Here is an 18,928-nt window from a genome sequence, read left to right on the forward strand (position 1 = left end):
GAGTATGTACTTTCCCCAACTATGTTCTTGACACTTTTGTTGAAAATCAGTTGGCTGTAAGTACATGGATTTATTTCTGGATTCTCTATTCTGTTCCATTGATCTATATGTCTGTTTTTATACGAATACCATGCTGTTGTGGTTACTATTCTTGTAATATATTTTGAGTCAGGTAGTGTGATGCCTTCAGCTTTGTTCTTGTGATCCACCTTGATTTAGTTATTACGGCTCTTTTTTGGTTTCATAGATATTTTAGAATTGTTTCTATTTCTGTGAAAAATGAAGGTGGTATTTTGATAGAGATAGCATTGAATTTGTAGATTGCTTTAGGCTTAATTCTTCTGATCCATGAACACGGGATATCTTGCCATTTGTTTGTGTCCTCTTTAGTTTCTTTCATCTGTTTTGTAGTTTTTTTGTGTGTAGAAATGTGTAACTCCCTTGGTTAAATTTATTCCTAGGTATTTTATTTTTTGGAGCTATTGTAGGTGGGATTGCCTTCTTTATTTATTTCTCAGCTAGTGTATAGAAATGCTACCGATTTTTGTATGTTGATTTTGTGTTCTGCAACTTTACTGAATGTATTGATCAGCTGTGAGTTTTTTTGTGGAGTCTAGGTTTTGTTTTTGGGTTTTGTTTGTTTGTTTGTTTGTTTTTGATACAGAGCCTTCGCTCTGTCGCCTAGGCTGGAGTGCAGTGACGTGATCTCGGCCCACTGCAACCTCTGCCTCACGGGTTCAAGCGATTCTTCTGCCTCAGCCTTCCAAGTAGCTGGGACTACAGGCGTGTGCCACCACACCTTGCTAATTTTTGTATTTTTTTAGTAGAGATGGTGTTTCACAGTGTTGGCCAGGCTGGTCTCGAACTCCTGACCTCAGATGATCCACCCGCCTTGGCCTCCCAGAGTGCTAGTATTTCAGGCATGAGCCAGTGCGCCAGTGGAGTCTAGGGTTTTTAAGCTATAAGATCATAATATCAGCAAAGGGGACGTTTTGATTTTAGTTGTTTTGTTTTGTTTTGTTTGTTTTGAGACAGCTGTCGCCCAGGCTGGACTTCAGTGGCACAGTGTTGGCTCACTACAACCTCCACCTTCTGGGTTCAAGCAATTCCCATTAACTACAACCTCCACCTTCTGGCTTCAAGCAATTCCACCCAAGTAGCTGGAATTACAGGTGTGCACCACCATGCCTGGGTAATTTTTGTATAGGGGACTTTTTATTTTATCTTTTCTAATTTATTTATTTATTTATTTATTTATTTATTTTTTTTTTGAGACGGAGTCTCGCTCTGTCGCCCAGGCTGGAGTGCAGTGGCGCGATCTCGGCTCACTGCAAGCTCCGCCTCCCGGGTTCACGCCATTCTCCTGCCTCAGCCTCCCGAGTAGCTGGGACTACAGGCGCCCACAACCACGCCCGGCTAATTTTTTGTATTTTTAGTAGAGACGGGGTTTCACCGTGGTCTCGATCTCCTGACCTTGTGATCCGCCCGCCTCGGCCTCCCAAAGTGCTGGGATTACAGGCGTGAGCCACCGCGCCCGGCCTATCTTTTCTAATTTAGGTGCCCTTTATTTATCTTGCCTGGTTGCTCAGGCTAGGACTTCTGTTGCTATGTTGAATAAGAATGGTGAAAGTGGGCGTCCTTATTTTGTTTTAGCTCCTAGGGGAAAGGCTTTCTTTCAGCTTTTCCCCATTAACTATGATGTTAGCTGTGGGTTTGTCATATATAGTCTTTATTATGTTAAGGTATATTCCTTCTGTGCCTAGTTTGTTGAGAGTTTTTATTATTAAGTGATGTTGAATTTTGTGAAATGTTTTTTCTTGTCTACTGAGAAGATCATATGGTTTTTGTCTTTCATTCTTTTGATGTGATGTATCACATTTATTGATTCGTATATGTTGAATTCTCCCTGCATCGCTAGGATAAACCCCACTTAATTGTTGGGTATTAGTTTTCTCATGTGCTGTTGGATTGAGTTTGCTAGTATTTTGTTGAGAATTTTTGCATCTATGTTCATCAAAAATAGTGGCCTGTAATTTTCTTTGTTCTTTTTTGTTCTGTCCTTCTCTGGCTTTGGTATCAGGGCAATCAATGCTGGCCTCACAGAATGAGTTAGGGAAAATTCCCTCCTCTTTGACTTTTTTGGAATAGTTTGAGAAGAATTGGTTAGTTCTTTGATAGTTTGATAGAATTCATTAGTGAAGTTGTCTGGTCTTGGACTTTCCTTTGTTGGGAGACTTTTTATTACCAATTCAGTCTCATTACTCATTATTGGTCTGTTCAGGTTTTCTATTTCTTCCTGATTCATTCTTGATAGCTTGTGTGTGTCCAGGAATTTATCCATTTCTTCCAGGTTTTCTAGTTTATTTGTGTGTAGTTGTTCATAATAGCCTCTGATGATCTCTTGTATTTCTGTGGTATCAGTTGTAATTTCTCCTTTTTCATTCCTGATTTTATTTGGGTTTTCTCTCTTTGGTTCTTGGTTAGTCTAACAAGTAGCTTATTGGTTTTGTTTATCTTTTAAAAAAATCTTTGTTTCTTGATCCTTTGTATTGTGTTTTTTGTCTCTATTTTGTTTTGTTCTGCTCTAGTGTTTATTATTTTTTTCCTTCTACTAATTTGGAGTTTGTTCTTTTCTAGTTCCTTTTAGGTACATCATTAGATTGCTTTTTGAAATGTTTCCACTTTTTTGATAAATGCACTTATTGCGAAAATTTCCCTCTTACACTGCTTTTTCTGTATCCCATAGGTTTTGGTATGTTGTGTTTCAGTTTTCATTTTTTCAGGAATTTTTTAAAAAAATTTTTCCTTGACTGGATGCTTTTTCAGAAGCATGTTGTTTAATTTGTTTATTTGTACAGTTGCCAGTGTTCTTCTCGTTACTGATTATTAGTTTTGTTCCATTGTAGTTTGAGAAGGTACTTGATTTGAAGTCAGTTTTTTAAAGTTGGTTGAGATTTGTTTTGTGTCCTAACATATAATCTGTCCTGGAGAATAATCCTTGTGCTAATGAAAAGAATGTGTGTTCTCTTAACTGATGGATGAGATGTTGTGTAAGGCTGTTAGGTCTGTTTGGCTTAATGTACAGTTTAAGTCCAATGTTGGTTAATTTTCTTTTTAGATGATCTATCTAGTGCTGAGAGTGAGGTATTGAAATCCCCAACTATTCTTGTATTGTAGTCTATCTCTACCTTTAGATCTAATAATGCTTGCTTTATATTTCTAGGTGTTCTGGTGTTGTGTACATATGTTTGCAGTTGTTATATCGTCTTGCTGAATTGATCCCTTTATCATTATAGAATGACCTTCTTTGTCTCTTTTTAATGTTCATAACTTAAAGTCTTTTTCATCTGAAATAAGTACAGCAATTCTTGCTTGCTTTTGGTTCTGGCTGTGTTGAATATTTCTTTTCCATTTCTTCCCTTTTAGTCTTTTTATGTCTTTACAGATGAAGTGACTTTCTTATGGTCAGCAAATATGTTTTGTTTGTTTGGCTGGTTTTTATTCATTCAGGCAGTCTATACCTTTTAATTTACTTAGTTTACATGCAAAGTTATTAATATATGAAGACTTAATCCTGTCTTTTTTTTTTTTTGTAGTTTGTATATCCTTTATTCCTTTCATTATTTATCAGTGTGGCTTGGTAGTTTTCTGTAGTGAAAATGTTTGATTCCTTTCTTTTTCTCTTTAGTGTGTTTCTTTCTTTCTTTCTCTTTAGTCTCTTTCTTTCTTTCTTTTTTAACATTGTGGTTTGGTGGCATCCTGTAGTGGTAACATTTGAGGTTTTTTTCTCCTCTTTATTTGTTTGCCCTACCAGTGGTTTTTGTATTTTCAAGTGTTTTCTTGGTGGTAGTTAATCGCTGTTGTGCTTCCAGGTGTAGACTCCCTGAACTTTAGCATTTCTTGTATGACCGGTCTAGTGGTGATGACTTCCCGCAGCTGTTGCTTGTCTACGAAAGACTTTATATATTCTTCATTTATGAAGGATAACTTTGCTGGGTGTAGTATCTTTGGCAGGTTTTTCTCCCCCCCTTTCAGCACTTTAGATATAATTCTCTCCTGGCTCTAAGGTTTCTGCTGAGAAATATGCTGTTAGTCTGATGGGGGTTCCTTTATAGGTGACGAGATGCTTTTCTCTTGCATGGTTTTTAGAATTTTCTCTTTGTTTCTTACTTTTAACAATTTGACTATAACATGCTGTGGAGAAGAATTTTTTGCAGTGTTTCTATTTGGGGATCTTTGAGCCTCCTGTATCTGGATTACTAAACCTCTTGCTAGACCTGGGAAGTTTTCATCTTTTATTTCATTAAATAGGTTTTCTAACTCTATCCTTTCTGTTTGCCTTCTCAGACGCTGAAAATTCAAATATTTGGTCCTTTTTGTTGTCCCATATGTCACAAAAGCTAGCCTGATTCTTTTTTATTCTTTTTGCTTTTTTTTCTGAATGTGTTATTTTTAAAGACCTATCTTTAGGCTCTACAAGTCTTGTGTTTTATTTAATCTATTGTTGAAGTTTTCAGATATGCTTTGTATTTCATTCAATGATTTCTTCATTTCCAGAATTTGTTTGGTGGTTGTTTTTCTGATATCTACCTCTTTGGTACATTTCTCATTCATACCCTGAATTGTTTTTCTGACTTTTTTGTATTGGTTTTCAGTATTCTCTTGTACCTCATTGGGCTTCTTTAGTATTGAAATTTTGAATTTTTTTCTGGGATTTCATAACTTGCTTTTTGATTGAGATCTATTGCTGGAGAATTATTGTATTCCTTTGGAGGTGTCCTGTTTCCTTTTTAAAAATTTTTATTTTTCCATAAGTTATTGGGGTACAGATGGTATTTGGTTACATGAATAAATTAGTTAGTGGTGATTTGTGAGATCCTGGTACACCCATCATGCGAGTAGTATACATTGCATCATATATGTTTATTTAATCCCCCCCACCGACCTCCACTCTTCCCTACAAGTCCCCAAAGTCCATTGTATCATTCTTATGCCTTTGCATCATCATAGGTTAGCTCCCACATATAAGTGAGAACATACGATGTTTGGTTTTCCATTCCTGAGTTACTTCACTTAGAATGATAGTCCCCAGTCTCATCCAGGTCATTGCAAATGCTGTTAATTCATTCCTTTTTATGGCTGAGTAATATTCCATTCTATATATATCTATATATATGTGTGTGTGTGTGTGTGTCACAGTTTCTTTATCCACTCGTTGATTGATGGGCATTTGGGTTGGTTCCATGATTTTCCAATTGTGAATTGTGCTGCTATAAACGTGCATGTGCAAGTATCTTTTTTGAATAATGACTTCTTTTCTTCTGGGTAGATACCCAGTAGTGGGATTACTGGATCAGATGGTAGTTCTACTTTTAATTCTTCAAGGAATCTCCACACTGTTTTCCATAGTGGCTGTACTAGTTTACCTTCCCACCAGCAATGTAGAAGTGTTGCCTGATCACCACATCCACACCAACATCTACTGTTTTTTGATTTTTTAATTATGGCAATTCGTAAAGTGGTATCACACTGTGGTTTTGATTTGCATTTCCCTGATCATTATGAAAATCCCTGAGCATTTTTTCATATGTTCATTGGCCATTTGTATATCTTCTTTTGAGAATTGTCTATTCCTGTCCTTAGCTCACTTTTTGATAGGATTGTTTGTTTTTTTTCTTACTGATTTGAGTTTGTTATAGATTCTGGTTATTAGTCATTTGTCAGATATATAGATTGGGAAGATTTTCTCCCACTCTGTGAGTTATCTGTTTACTCTGCTGAGTGTTTGTTTTGCCATGCAAAAGCTCTTTAATTAGGTCCCAGCTATTTATGTTTGTTTTTATTGCATTTGCTTTTGGGTTTTTGGTCATGAAATCTTTGCCTAAGCCAACGTCTAGAAGGGTTTTTCCAATGTTATCTTGGTTTTTTGTATTTATGGTTATTTATTATTTCTCCCATATCTTTTTTTGTTGTTGCTTATTATACTTTAAGTTTTGGGGTACATGTGCAGACATGGAGTTTTGTTACATAGGTATACACGTGCCATGGTGGTTTGCTGCACCCATCAACTCATCATCTACATTAGGTATTTCTCCTAATGGTATCCCTCCACTAGAGGCCCCCACGCGCTGACAGGCCCCAGTGTGTGATGTTCCCCTCCCTGTGTCCATGTATTCTCGTAGTTCAACTCCCACTTATGAGTGAGAACGTGCAGTGTTTGGTTTTCTGTTCTTTTGTTAGTTTGCTGAGAATTATGGTTTCCAGCTTCATCCATGTCCCTACAAAGGACATGAACTCATCCCTTTTTATGGCTGCATGGTATTAATGGTGTATGTATGCCACATTTCCTTTTTTTTTTTTTTTTTGAGATGGAGTCTTGCTCTGTTGCCCAGGCTGGAGTGCAGTGGTGTGATCTCGGCTCACTGCAAGCTCTGTCTCCTGGGTTCATGCCATTCTCCTGCCTCAGCCTCCTGAGTAGCTGGGACTACAGGCACCTGCCACCACGCCCGGCTAATTTTTTGTATTTTTAGTAGAGACGGGGTTTCACCATGTTAGCCAGGATGGTCTTGATCTCCTGACCTTGTGATCTGCCTGCCTCGGCCTCCCAAAGTGTTGGGATTATAGGCCACATTTTCTTTATCCAGTCTATCATTGATGGGCATTTGGGTTGGTTCCAAGTCTTTGCTGTAGTGCTACAATAAACATACATGTGCACGTATCTTTTTTTTTTTGTTTTTCCTTGAGACAATCTGGCTGTGTCGCCAGGCTGGAGTGCAGTGGTGCAATCTCCGCTCACTGCGACCTCCACCTCCCAGGTTCAAGTGATTCTCCTGCCCCACCCTCCAAAGTAGCTGGGATTATAGGCACCTGCCACCATGCCTGGCTAATTTTTGTATTTTTAGTAGAAACAGGGTTTCACCATGTTGGCCAAGATGGTCTCAATCTCCTGACCTCATGATCTGCCTGCCTCAGCCTCCCAAAATGCTGGGATTACAGGCGTGAGCCACCGCACCCAGCCACATGTATCTTTATAGTAGAATGATTTATAATCCCTTGGGTATATACCCAGTAATGGGATTGCTGAGTCAAATGGTAGTTCTGGTTCTAGATCCTTTAGGAATTGCCACAATGTCTTCCACAATGGTTGAACTAATTTACACTCCCACCAACAGTGTAAAAGCGTTCCTATTTCTCCACATCCTCTCCAGTATCTGTTGTTTCCTGACTTTTTAATGATCGCCATTCTAACTGGCATGAGATGGTATCTCATTGTGGTTTTGATTTGCGTTTCTCTAATGACCAGTGATGATGATCTTTTTTTCATGTGTTTCTTGGCTGCATAAATGTCTTCTTTTGAGAAGTGTCTGCTCATAGTCCTTTGCCTACTTTTTGATGGTGTTTTTTCTTGTAAATTTGTTTAGGTTCTTTGTAGATTTTGAGTATTAGCCCTTTGTCAGATGGATAGATTGCAAAACTTTTCTCCCATTCTGTGGGTTGTCTGTTCACTCTGATGATAATTTCTTTTGCTGTGCAGAAGTTCTTTAGTTTAATTAGATCCCATTTGTCAATTTCAGCTTTTTTGCCATTGCTTTTGGTGTTTTAGTCATTTTGCCCATGCCTGTGTCCTGAATGATATTGCCCTAGGTTTTCTTCTAGGGTTTTTATGGTTTTAGGTCTTACGTTTAAGTCTTTAATCCATCTTGAGTTAATTTTTGTATAAGGTGTAAGGAAGGGATCCAGTTTCAGTTTTCTGCATATGGCTTAGTCAGTTTTCCCAATACCATTTATGAAATAAGGAATTCTTTCCCCACTGCTTGTTTGTGTCAGGTTTGTCAAAGATCAGATGGTTGTAGATATGTGGTGTTATTTCTGAGGCCTCTGTTCTGTTCCATTCGTCTGTGTATCTGTTTTGGTACCAGTACCATGCTGCTTTGGTTATTGTAGCCTTGTAGTATAGTTTGAAGTGAGGCAGCGTGATGCCTCCAGCTTTGTTCTTTTTGGTTAGGATTGTGTTGGCTATGTGGGCTCTTTTTTGATACCATAAGAAATGTAAAGTAGTTTCTTCCAATTCTGTAAAGAAAGTCAAAGGTAGCTCGATGGGGATAGCATTGAATCTATAAATTACTTTGGGCAGTATGGCCATTTTCACAATATTAATTCTTCCTATCTATGAGTATAGAATGTTTTTCCATTTGTGTTCTCTTTTATTTCCTTGAGCAGTGGTTTTTAGTTCTCCTTGAAGAGGTCCTTCACATCCCTTGTAAGTTGTATTCCTAGGTATTTTATTCTCTTAGTAGCAGTTGTGAATGAGAGTTCACTCATGATTTGGCTCTCTGTTTGTCTGTTATTGATGTATAGGAATGCTTGTGATTTTTGCACATTGATTTTGTATCCTGAGACTTTGCCGAAGTTGCTTATCAGCTTGAGATTTTGGGCTGAGATAATGGGGTTTTCTAAATATACGATCATGTCATCTGCAAACAGAGACAATTTGACTTCCTCTTTTCCTATTTGAATACCCTTTATTTCTTTGTCATGCCTGATTGCCCTGGCCAGAACTTCCAATACTATGTTGAATAGGGGTGGAGAGAGAGGGCATCCTTGTTTTGTGCTGTTTTTCAAAGGGAATGCTTCTAGTTTTTGCCTATTCAGTATGATATTGGCTGTGGGTTTGTCATAGATAGCTCTTATTATTTTGAGATACATTCCATCAATACCTAGTTTATTGAGAGGTTTTAGCATGAAGGGATGTTAAATTTTGTCAAAGGCCTTTTCTGCATCTATTGAGGTAATCATGTGGTTTTTGTCATTGGTTCTGTTTATGTGAATAGATTATGTTTATTGATTTGCGTTTGATGAACCAGCCTTGCGTCCCAGATATGAAGCCAACTTGATTGTGGTGGATAAGCTTTTTGATGTGCTGCTGGATTTGGTTTGACAGTATTTTATTGAGGATTTTTGCATCGATGTTCATCAGGGATATTGGCCTGAAATTCTCTTTTTTTGTTGTTGTGTCTCTGCCAGGTTTTTGTATCAGGATGATGTTGACCTTATAAAATGAGTTAGGGAGGATTCCCTCTCTTTCTATTGTTTGCAATAGTTTCAGAAGGAATGATACCAGCTCCTCTTTGACCTCTGGTAGAATTCGGCTATGAATCTATCTGGTCCTAGACTTCTTTTGGTTGGTAGGCTATTACTGCCTCAATTTCAGACCTGGTTATTCATCTATTCAGGGATTCGTCTTCTTCCTGGTTTAGACTTGGGAGGGTGTATGTGTCCATTTCTTCTAGATTTTCTAATTTATTTGTATAGAGGTATTTATAGTATTCTCTGATGGTAGTTCATATTTCTGTGGGATCAGTGGTGATACCCCCTTTATCTTGTTTTTTTTTTTTTTTTGAGAGATGGAGTCTCACTCTGTTGACCAGGCTGGAGTGCAGTGGTGAGATCTTGGTTCACTGCAAGCTCCGCCTCCCGGGTTCACGCCGTTCTCCTGCCTCAGCCTCCCAAGTGGCTGGGACTACAGGCACCCACCACCATGCCTGGCTAATTTTATGTATTTTTTAGTAGAGATGGAGTTTCACCGTGTTAGCCAGGATGGTCTCAGTCTCCTGACCTCGTGATCCGCCCACCTTGGTCTCCCAAAGTGCTGGGATTACAGGCGAGAGCCACTGCACGTGGCCCCCTTTATCATTTTTTATTGCATTTGTTTGATTCTTATCTCTTTTCTTCTTATTAGTCTGGCTAGTGGTCTATTTTGTTGATCATTTCCAAAAGCCAGCTCCTGGATTCATTGAGTTTTTTGAAGGCTTTTTCGTGTGTCTATCTCCTACAGTTCTGCTCTAATCTTAGTTATTTCTTGTCTTCTGCTAGCTTTTGAATTTGTTTGCTCTTGCTTCTCTTGTTCTTTTAGTTGTGATGTTAGGGTGTCGATTTTAGATCTTTCCTGCTTTCTCTTGTGGGCATTAAGTGCTATAAATTTCCCTCTAAACACTGCTTTAAATGTGTCCCAGAGATTTTGGTACATGGTCTCTTTGTTCTCATTGGTTTCAAAGAACATCTTTATTTCTGCCTTACTTTTGTGATTTACCCAGTAGTCATTCAGAAGCGGGTTGGTCAGTTTCCATGTAGTTGTGCGGTTTTGAGTAAGTTTCTTAATCCTGAGTTCTAGTTTGAGTGCACTGTGGTCTAAGAGACTATGTTATGATTTCCATTTTTTTTGCATTTGCTGAAGAGTGTTTTACTTCCAATTCTGTGGTCAATTTTAGAATAAGTGTTATGAGGTCCTGAGAAGAATGTATATTCTGTTGATTTGGGGTGGAGAGTTCTGTAGATGTCTATTAGGTCCGCTTGGTCCAGAGCTGAGTTCAAGTCCTGAATATCCTTGTTAATTTTCTGTCTCTTTGATCCGTCTGATATTGACAGTGGGATGTTAAAGTCTCCCTATTATTGTGTGGGAGTCTAAGTCTCTTTGTAGGTCTCTAAGAACTTGCTTTATGAACCTGGCTGCTTCTGTATTGGGCACATATATATTTAGGATAGATAGCTCTTGTTGCATTGATCCCTTTACCATTATGTAATGGCCTTCTTTGTCTCTTTTGATCTTTGTTGGTTTAAAGTCAGTTTTATCAGAGACTAGGATTGCAACCCCTGCTTTTTTTCCATTTGCTTGGTAAATCCTCCTTCATCCCTTTATTTTGAGCTTATGTGTGTCTTTGCATGTGAGATGTCTCTTGAATACAGCACACTGATGGGTCTTGATTCTTTATCCAGTTTGCCAGTCTGTGTCTTTTAATTGGGGCATTTAGCCCATTTACATTTAAGGTTAATATTGTTATGTGTGAATTTGATCCTGTCATTATGATGCCAGCTGGTTATTTTGCTCATTAGTTGATGCAGTTTCTTCATAGTGTTGATGGTCTTTACAATTTGGTATGTTTTTGCAGTGGCTGGTACCAGTTGTTCCTTTGCATGTTTAGTGCCTCCTTCAGGAGCTCTTGTAAGGCAGGCCTAGTGGTGACAGAATCTCTCAGTATTTGCTTATCTGTAAAGGATTTTATTTCTCTTTCGCTTATGAAACTGAGTTTGGCTGGATATGAAATTCCGGGTTGAAAATTCTTTTTTTAAAGAATGTTGAATATTGGCCCCAAGTCTCTTCTGGCTCGTAGGGTTTCTGCCAAGAGATCCACTGTTAGTCTGATGGGCTTCCCTTTGTGGGTAATCTGACCTTTCTCTCTGGCTGCCCTTAACCCTTTTTCCTCCATTTCAGCCTTGGTGAATCTGACAGTTATGTGTCTTGGGGTTGCTCTTCTCGCGGAGTATCTTTGTGGTGGTCTCCGCATTTCCTGAATTTGAATGTTGGCCTGTCTTGCTAGGTTGGGGAAGTTCTCCGGGATAATATCCTGAAGAGTGTTTTCCAACTTAGTTCCATTCTCCTTGTCACTTTCAGGTACACCAATCAAATGTAGATTTGGTTTTTTCACATACTCCCACATTTCTTGGAGGCTGTGTTTGTTCTTTTTCATTCTTTTTTCTCTAATCTTGTCTTTTCACTTTATTTCATTAAGTTGATCTTCAATCACTAATACCCTTTTTCCACTTAATCAGTTCATCTGTTGATACACCAGCCATTGTTACTTGTGTATGCTTCACAAGGTTCTCGTGCTGTGTTTTTCAGCTCCATCAGGTCATTTTGTTCTTCTCTAAACTGGTTATTCTAGTTAGCAATTTGTCTAACCTTTTTTCAAGGTTCTTAGCTTCCTTGCATTGGGTTAGAACAGGCTCCTTTAGCTCGGAGGAGTTTGTTATTACCCATCTTCTGAAGCCTTCTTCTGTCAATTCCTCAAACTCATTCTCTGTCCAGTTTTGTTCCCTTACTGGTAAGGAGTTGTGATCCTTTGGAGGAGAAGAGGCATTCTGATTTTTGGAATTTTGGGTTTTGTGCTGGTTTCTCCCCATCTTCATGGATTTATTTACCTTTGGTCTTTGATGTTGTTGACCTTTGGATGGGGTCTCTGAGTGGATGACCTTTTTGTTGATGTTGATGCCAATTCTTTCTGTTTGTTAGTTTTCCTTCTAATAGTCAGGCCCCTCTGCTGCAGGTCTGCTGGAGTTTGCTGGAAGTCCACTCCATATTCTGTTTGCCTGGGTATCACCAGCGAAGGCTGCAGAGCAGCAAAGATTGCTGCCTGTTCCTTCCTCTGGAAGCTTCATCCCAGAGGGGCACCTGCCAGATGCCAGCCAGAGCTCTCCTGTTTGAAGTGTCTGTCAGCCCCTACTAGGAGGTGTCTCCTAGTCAGGATACACGTGGGTCAGAGACCCACTTGAGGAGGCAGTCTGACCCTTAGCAGAGCTCGAATGCTGTGCTTGGCGATCCACTGCTCTCTTCAGAGCCACCAGGCAGAGATGTTTAAGTCTGCTGAAGCTGCACCTGCAGCTACCCCTTCCTCCTGGTGCTCTGTCTCGGGGAGGTAGGGGTTTTATCTATAAGCCCCTGACTGGGGCTGCTGCCTTTTTTTTCAGAGATTCCCTGTCAAGGGAGGAGGAATCTAGAGAGGCAATCTGGCCACAGCGGCCTTGCTGAGCTGTGGTGGGTTCTGCCCAGTTCGAACTTCCAGGCGGCTTTGTTTACACTGTGAGGGTAGAACCGCCTACTCAAGCCTCAGCAGTGGTGGATGCCCCTCCCCCCACCAAGCTCCAGAGTCCCAGGGTCAACCTCAGACTGCTGTGCTGGCAGTGAGAATTTCAAGCCAGTGGATCTGAGCTTGCTGAGCTCTGTGGGGGTAGGACCCTCCAAGCCCAACCACTTGGCTCCCTGGCTTCAGCACCCTTTCCAGGGGAGTAAACAGTTCTGTCTCACTGGCGTTCCAGGCACCACTGGGGTATGGAAAAAAAACTCCTACAGTTCGCTCGGTGTCTGCCCAAACGACTGCCCAGTTTTGTGCTTGAAATCCAGGGCCGTGGTGGCATAGGCACCAGAGGGAATCTCCGGGTCTGTGGGTCGCGAAGACTGTGGGAAAAGCACAGTATCTGGCCAGAATGCACCATTCCTCATGGCATGGCACAGTCCCTCATTGCTTCCCTTGGGTAGGGGAGAGATTTCCCTGACCCTTTGCACTTCCTGGGTGAGGCAACTCCCCACCCTGCTTTGGCTCGCCCTCAGTGGGCTGCACCCACTGTCCAACCAGCCCCAGTGAGATGAACCAGGTACCTCAGTTGGAAATGCAGAAATGACCTGCCTTCTGCATCGATCTTGCTGGGAGCTGCACACTGGAGCTCTTCCTATTCGGCCATCTTGCCAGCAACCCTCCATCTTCTAGAAGTTTTATAGTTTCAGGTCTTAGGTTTAAGTACTTAATCCATCTTGAGTTGATTTTTTATAAGGTGAGAGAGAAGGATCCAGTTTCTTTCTCCTATATGTGGCTAGCCAATTATTCCAGCACCATTTGTTGAAAAGGGCTTCCTTTCCCCACTTTATGTTTTGTTTACTTTGTTGAAGATCAGTTGGCTGTGAGTATTTGGGTTTATTTCTGGGTTCTCTATTCTGTTCCAATGGTCTATGTGCCTGTTTTTGTATGAGTACCATGCTGTTTTGGTGACTGTGGCCTTATAGTATAGTTTGAAATCAGGTAGTGTGATGCCTCCAGATTTGTTCTTTTTGCTTAGTCTTGCTTTGTCTATGTGAGCTCTTTTTTGGTTCCATATGAATTTTAGAATTGTTTTTTCTAACTCTGTGAAGAATGATGGTGGTATTTTGATGGGGATTATGCTGAATTTGTAGATTGCTTTTGGCAGTATGGTCATTTTCACAATATTGATTCTACCAATACATGAGCATGGGATGTGTTTCCATTTGTTTGTGTCATCTGTGATTTCTTTCAGCAGCATTTTGTAGTTTTCCTTGTAGAGGTCTTTCAACTTCTGTGTTAGGTATATTCCTAAGTATTTTAGGTATTTTTTTGCAGTTGTAAAAGGGGTTGAGTTCTTGATTTGATTCTCTGCTTGGTCGCTGTTGGTGTATAGAAGAGCTACTGATTTGTGTACATTAATTGTGTATCCGGAAACTTTGCGGAATTCCTTTATGAGTTCTGGGAGCTTTCTGGAGGAGTCTTAGGGACTCCTAAGGTAAACAGTCGTGTCATCAGCAAACAGGGACAGTTTGACTTCCTCTTCACTGATTTGGATGCCCTTTATTTATTTCTCTTGTCTGATTGCTCTGGCTAGGACTTCCAGTACTATGTTGAAGAGGAGTGGTGAGAGTGGGCATCTTTGTCTTGATCCTGTTCTCCGAGGGAATGCTTTCAACTTTTCCCCATTCAGTATTATGTTGGCTGTGGGTTTGTCATACATTGCTTTTATTACATTAAAGTATGTCCCTTGTATGCTGATTTAACTGAGGGTTTTAATCATAAAGGATGCTGGATTTTGTCAAATGCTTTTTCTGCACCTATTGAGATGATCGTGTGATTTTTGTTCTTCTTTTAAGAATTACATTTATTACATGTATTGACTTGAGTATGTTAAACCATCTCTGCATCCCTGGTATGAAACCCACTTGATCATGGTGGATTATCTTTTTGATATGTTGTTAGACTCAGCTAGTATTTTGTTAAGGATTTTAGCGTCTGTGTTCATCAAAGATAGCGGTCTGTAGTTTTCTTCTTTGGGTGCGTCCTTTCCTGGTTTTGGTATTAGGGTGATGCTGGCTTCACAGAATGAATTAGGGAGTGTTCCTTCTTTCTCCATCTTGTGGAATAGTATCAAAAGGATTGGTACTAATTCTTTGAATGTCTGGTAGAATTCTGCTGTGAATCCATCTGGTCCTGGACATTTTTGTTGGTAATTTTTTAATTACCATTTCAGTCTCACTGCTTGCTATCGGTCTGTTCAGAGTATCTAATTATTTCTGATTTAAGCTAGGATGGTTGTATTTTTCCAGGACTTTATCTGTTTCGTCTACATTTTCTAGTTTATGTGTGTAAAGGTATTCATAGTAGCCTTGAATGATCTTTTGTATTTCAGTGGTGTCAGTAATATCTCCTGTTTCGTTTCTTAGTGAGGTTATTTGGATTTTTCTCTGTTCTTTTCTTGGTTAATCTTGCTAATGATCTATCCATTTTATTTATCTTTTCAAATAACCACCTTTTTGTTTCATTTGTCTATTGTATTTTTTGTTTCAGTTTCATTTAGTTCTGGGAATGGTGGCAGTGGGTTGGGTGGGTGAGTAGGTTTTCAAGCCACTGGGCAGCAAACATGGGCAATGGCAGTAGTAGTAGTGGGACAACCCTCTGGGATCCAAGCAGTCAGCGGTGGTTTTGGCGGTGGCTATGATGGGCTGCGTGGGCCAGTCCTCAGACTTGCTGGTGGCATATGTGGGTGGGTGCCAGCTGTGATGGTAATGGCAGGTTGATTGGGCCCAGACTCTGGGAGGAGTGCTCAGGTGCCAATGGTGGTGTCCTGGGCAGGGCAATCCCCAGATCTCTGGACCATGTGCTTGGTTACTGGTGGAGATGAAGCAAGGCTGGGCAGATCTGCCCCCAGGTTCCCAAGGTGTTGTGTGCAGGTGCTGGCTGTTGTAGGCAGGGGTGGGATGATTTCCAGGCCACCAGCAGAATGCTTAGGTTGGGGCAGTAGCAGCTGCATTGTAGCTCTGCTGCTAGGGAGGGTGGGTTTGCTTTCAGTGAGTTGCTCTTGCAGATGGTGAATGTCAGTGGGTCTCTAGGGATGTGGAGATGCAGGGGCTGTAGGGCCGGGCCCCAGGGCAAGATGCAGGTCCACTAGGAGCTGGGCTCTCAAAATAGTGCCATGCTACAGTTCCTTAGGTCTTGGGTGTTTGTGGTACCTAGTGTGAGCTCCCTCTTGAGCAGTGCTTTCATGTGGTCTCCAGGTAATGCCCTGTTAGTCTTGAGACCCACAAGGGTCAAGGGGCTATTTGGTGATTAGGATTGTAGGAGTCCTTGGTGGGAATGTAGATTGCTGGGGATTGCTCACTTTCCTTTTCCTCCAGTTAGGCAGCCTCTGTAGACTCCTAGCTAATCCTGTCAAGACAGGCTGCTTTGCTTCATTCCTTGCTTTTGATGCTTCCTGTCATTTTGAATTCCACTATTCGCTGTTAGATCTACGTGAAGTATGATTGTCTGCTCATTATTCTGGTTCCCCTCTGTGGAAGAGGTGAGCACTGAATGTATCTAGTCAGCCATCTTGCTTGAAGTCCCTCCTGCTTCACAGATTTTTATTTTTGACAATGATTTATGTGATTGCTTATGACTAGAAAGCCATCACTGCCCAGGTAGAAGAGAAGCGCAGGAAGAAACAACTGGAGGAAGAGCAAAGAAAGAAGGAAGAACAAGAAGAGGAGCTTCGCTTAGCACAGGAACGTGAAGAGATGCAGAAACAGTATGAAGAAGACATACTTAAGCAAAAACAAAAGGAAGTAGGTATTTACATTCTAATTGTAACTTTGATTTTTGATTTTGTTTTTGAGACAGGGTCTCACTCTTCTGCTCAGGTTGGAGTACAGTGGTGCAATCATAGCTCACTGCAGTCTTGACCTCTGGGTACAAGTTGTCCTTCCACCTTGGTCTCCTCAGTAGCAGGGACTACAGGCATGTACCACCACATTTGGCTGATTTTTTTGTTGGTGTGTGGAGGAGACAGGGTCTCACTATGTTGCCTAGGCTGGTCTCAAGCTCTTGGGCTCAAGCGATCCTTCCACCTCAGCCTCCTAAAGTATTGGTATTACAGGTGTGAGCTACCATGTTTGGCATCCTAACATTTTAGAATAAAAATGGATGTATTTTTAAAGGAAAAATAACCAGAAGTTGAACATTTCTATTATTTTGAAATTGTGAAGCTATGTATGGACATGTCAGACCTTCACATAAAGTTAGGAAAGAGGGAAGCTTGAGAAAGTTTCATTATTTCACATGATAATAGTTCTCAAATGTTATATTGGTTTGGCTTTTTCTGTAGAGGAGGTCACAGCACAAAGCAGGTGTTACCTATGCACTTCATTTTTATCTACTCCTAGTTTCTTTGCTTCATTTCTAAGCAATAATTATTAATAATTATTCTAGGTATGTTAAGAGAAATGATTGACCTATCAGTATCCACTTATGAACAGGAACATACATTTGCAGAATAATTGGCTGGGATTGATGATACAATTTGTGACTGTCCTAGAGATCTCTGTGTTAAATGACTTTTTTTTTTTTTTTGAGACAGAGTCTCGCTCAGTTACCCAGGCTGGAGTGCAGTGGCGTGATCTCCGCTCACTGCAAGCTCCGCCTCCTGGGTTCACGCCATTATCCTGCCTCAGCCTCCCAAGTAGCTGGGACTACAGGCATCCGCTTCCACGCCTGGCTAATTTTTTGCATTTTTAGTAGAGATGGGGTTTCACCGTGTTAGCCAGGATGGTCTCGATCTCCTGACCTCGTGATCCACCCACCTCGGCCTCCCAGAGTGCTGGGATTACAGGCGTGAGCCACCGCGCCTGGCCTAAATGGCCTTTTTAAAAAGTAGATACTAGGAGACAACATAGGTATGCATACATACCTATCTTGTCTGCACCACTAGGAGAACCCTAAGTGGTGTAGACAAGATAGGTATGTATGGTGGTGGTACCATATTTGAGCTAACCTAACAAAAATACTCACTTGCTAAAGTTTTAAAATGTAGAGCACTTTAAACGTTTTCTTGCTTTTTGCTGCAGTTTTCCCCCTTGGCAACCTTCACTCCAAAATTGGCTAGTAAAGGGACACATGGTCTGGGTTCCAGTTTCATTGAGTTGAATAGGCTGAGCCGGTTACCCCTATGTAACATGAGGAAATCAGTAAAGTATCATTTGAACTGCAAGAAGTGGTCATAAACCTTGTGTTTACCTTTTAAAATATATTTTTAAATGTAATAGAACAGTTTTTAAAACTTTGAAAACTTTTAGTATAGATTTGAAATGGGTAAAAAGAGTTACCATATTTGTGATTGAATACAGCTGTAGAAAAAGATGTTAAAATGTAAGCTCCAGAAGGGCAGGAACTTTTGCCTTGTTGACTGTTCTAACCTTAGTATGTAAACAAGTGCCTGACACATAGGAGAAGCTTAGAAAATATTTACTGAGAGGAAATAGTCAAGTCTTTGTATGTTTAATAGTTGTATTTAATAACACATCAATATTGACAGGAAATCATGACTGTCAAGACAAATGAGCTATTCCAGACAATGCAGCGAGCGCAGGAACTGGCACAGAGACTAAAACAAGAACAGAGAATCCGAGAATTGGCGCAAAAGGGACATGACACTTCTAGATTGATTAAAAATCTTGGTGGTAAGGGCTTAACCAGAACTTTATTTATAATATTTTTAGAAGATGATTTTAAATAATTCCTTTTTTCTGTGTTTGGAGAAAAGGACTCATTCTGTTGCCTAGGCTAGAGTGCAGTGGTGCCATCACAGCTCACTGCAACCTTGTATTTTTTGTAGACATGGAATCTCGCTTTGTTGCCCAGGCTGGTCTTGAACTACTGCCTTCAGATGACCCTCCCACCTTGGCCTCCCAAAGTGTTGGGATTACAGGTGTGAGTCATTGCACCCAGCCTAAATGATTGCCTATTTTTAATACCTTTAATATACCTACTATTTTTGTAGGAATTTCAGACCTTAAACTAGTGTAATTTTATAAATAGGAATGCTTAATTTATGTGGAAAATTGCAATAAAAGCAGAAATAATGTTAAAATGTGTTAAATAATGTTAAAATAATAGGTAAAATGTGTACTTTTTGTGTCTGTTTTTACAGAGAACAATTATGAAATGATCTCCCTAAATTCCATAACCGATAGGAATGTGGGTAACTTTTTGTAAGAAAATTTTTATTGCAGTGTTCATCCTGATTAAGTGAAAATTATTGTATTTAGTTGCTGCTATACATACAT

At 40.2% G+C, this 18,928-nt stretch overlaps 1 protein-coding gene across 24 annotated transcripts in view; it reads left to right on the forward strand.

Annotated features, from left to right (window-relative positions):
- LOC105482439 (coiled-coil domain containing 66) overlaps positions 1-18,928 on the forward strand; it is a 69,316-nt gene that overhangs the window by 32,886 nt on the left and 17,502 nt on the right. For 15 of the 24 annotated variants that reach the window (XR_011620101.1, XM_071091932.1, XM_071091940.1 and 12 more), the window contains 3 exons: positions 16,271-16,432; positions 18,178-18,322; positions 18,478-18,570. Coding sequence is in view for 23 of the 24 variants with exons in the window: in XM_071091932.1 (XP_070948033.1) it covers positions 16,271-16,432; positions 18,178-18,322; positions 18,478-18,570 (400 nt within the window). In the remaining variant the exon portion in view is untranslated. The remainder of the gene's footprint in view (positions 1-16,270; positions 16,433-18,177; positions 18,323-18,477; positions 18,571-18,928) is intronic. The other 9 variants (XM_024793103.2, XM_011742593.3, XM_024793116.2 and 6 more) reach the window with 1 other exon arrangement.

The sequence above is a fragment of the Macaca nemestrina genome, chromosome 2 (genome assembly GCF_043159975.1).
Source record: "Macaca nemestrina isolate mMacNem1 chromosome 2, mMacNem.hap1, whole genome shotgun sequence".
Lineage (NCBI taxonomy): Eukaryota > Metazoa > Chordata > Mammalia > Primates > Cercopithecidae > Macaca > Macaca nemestrina.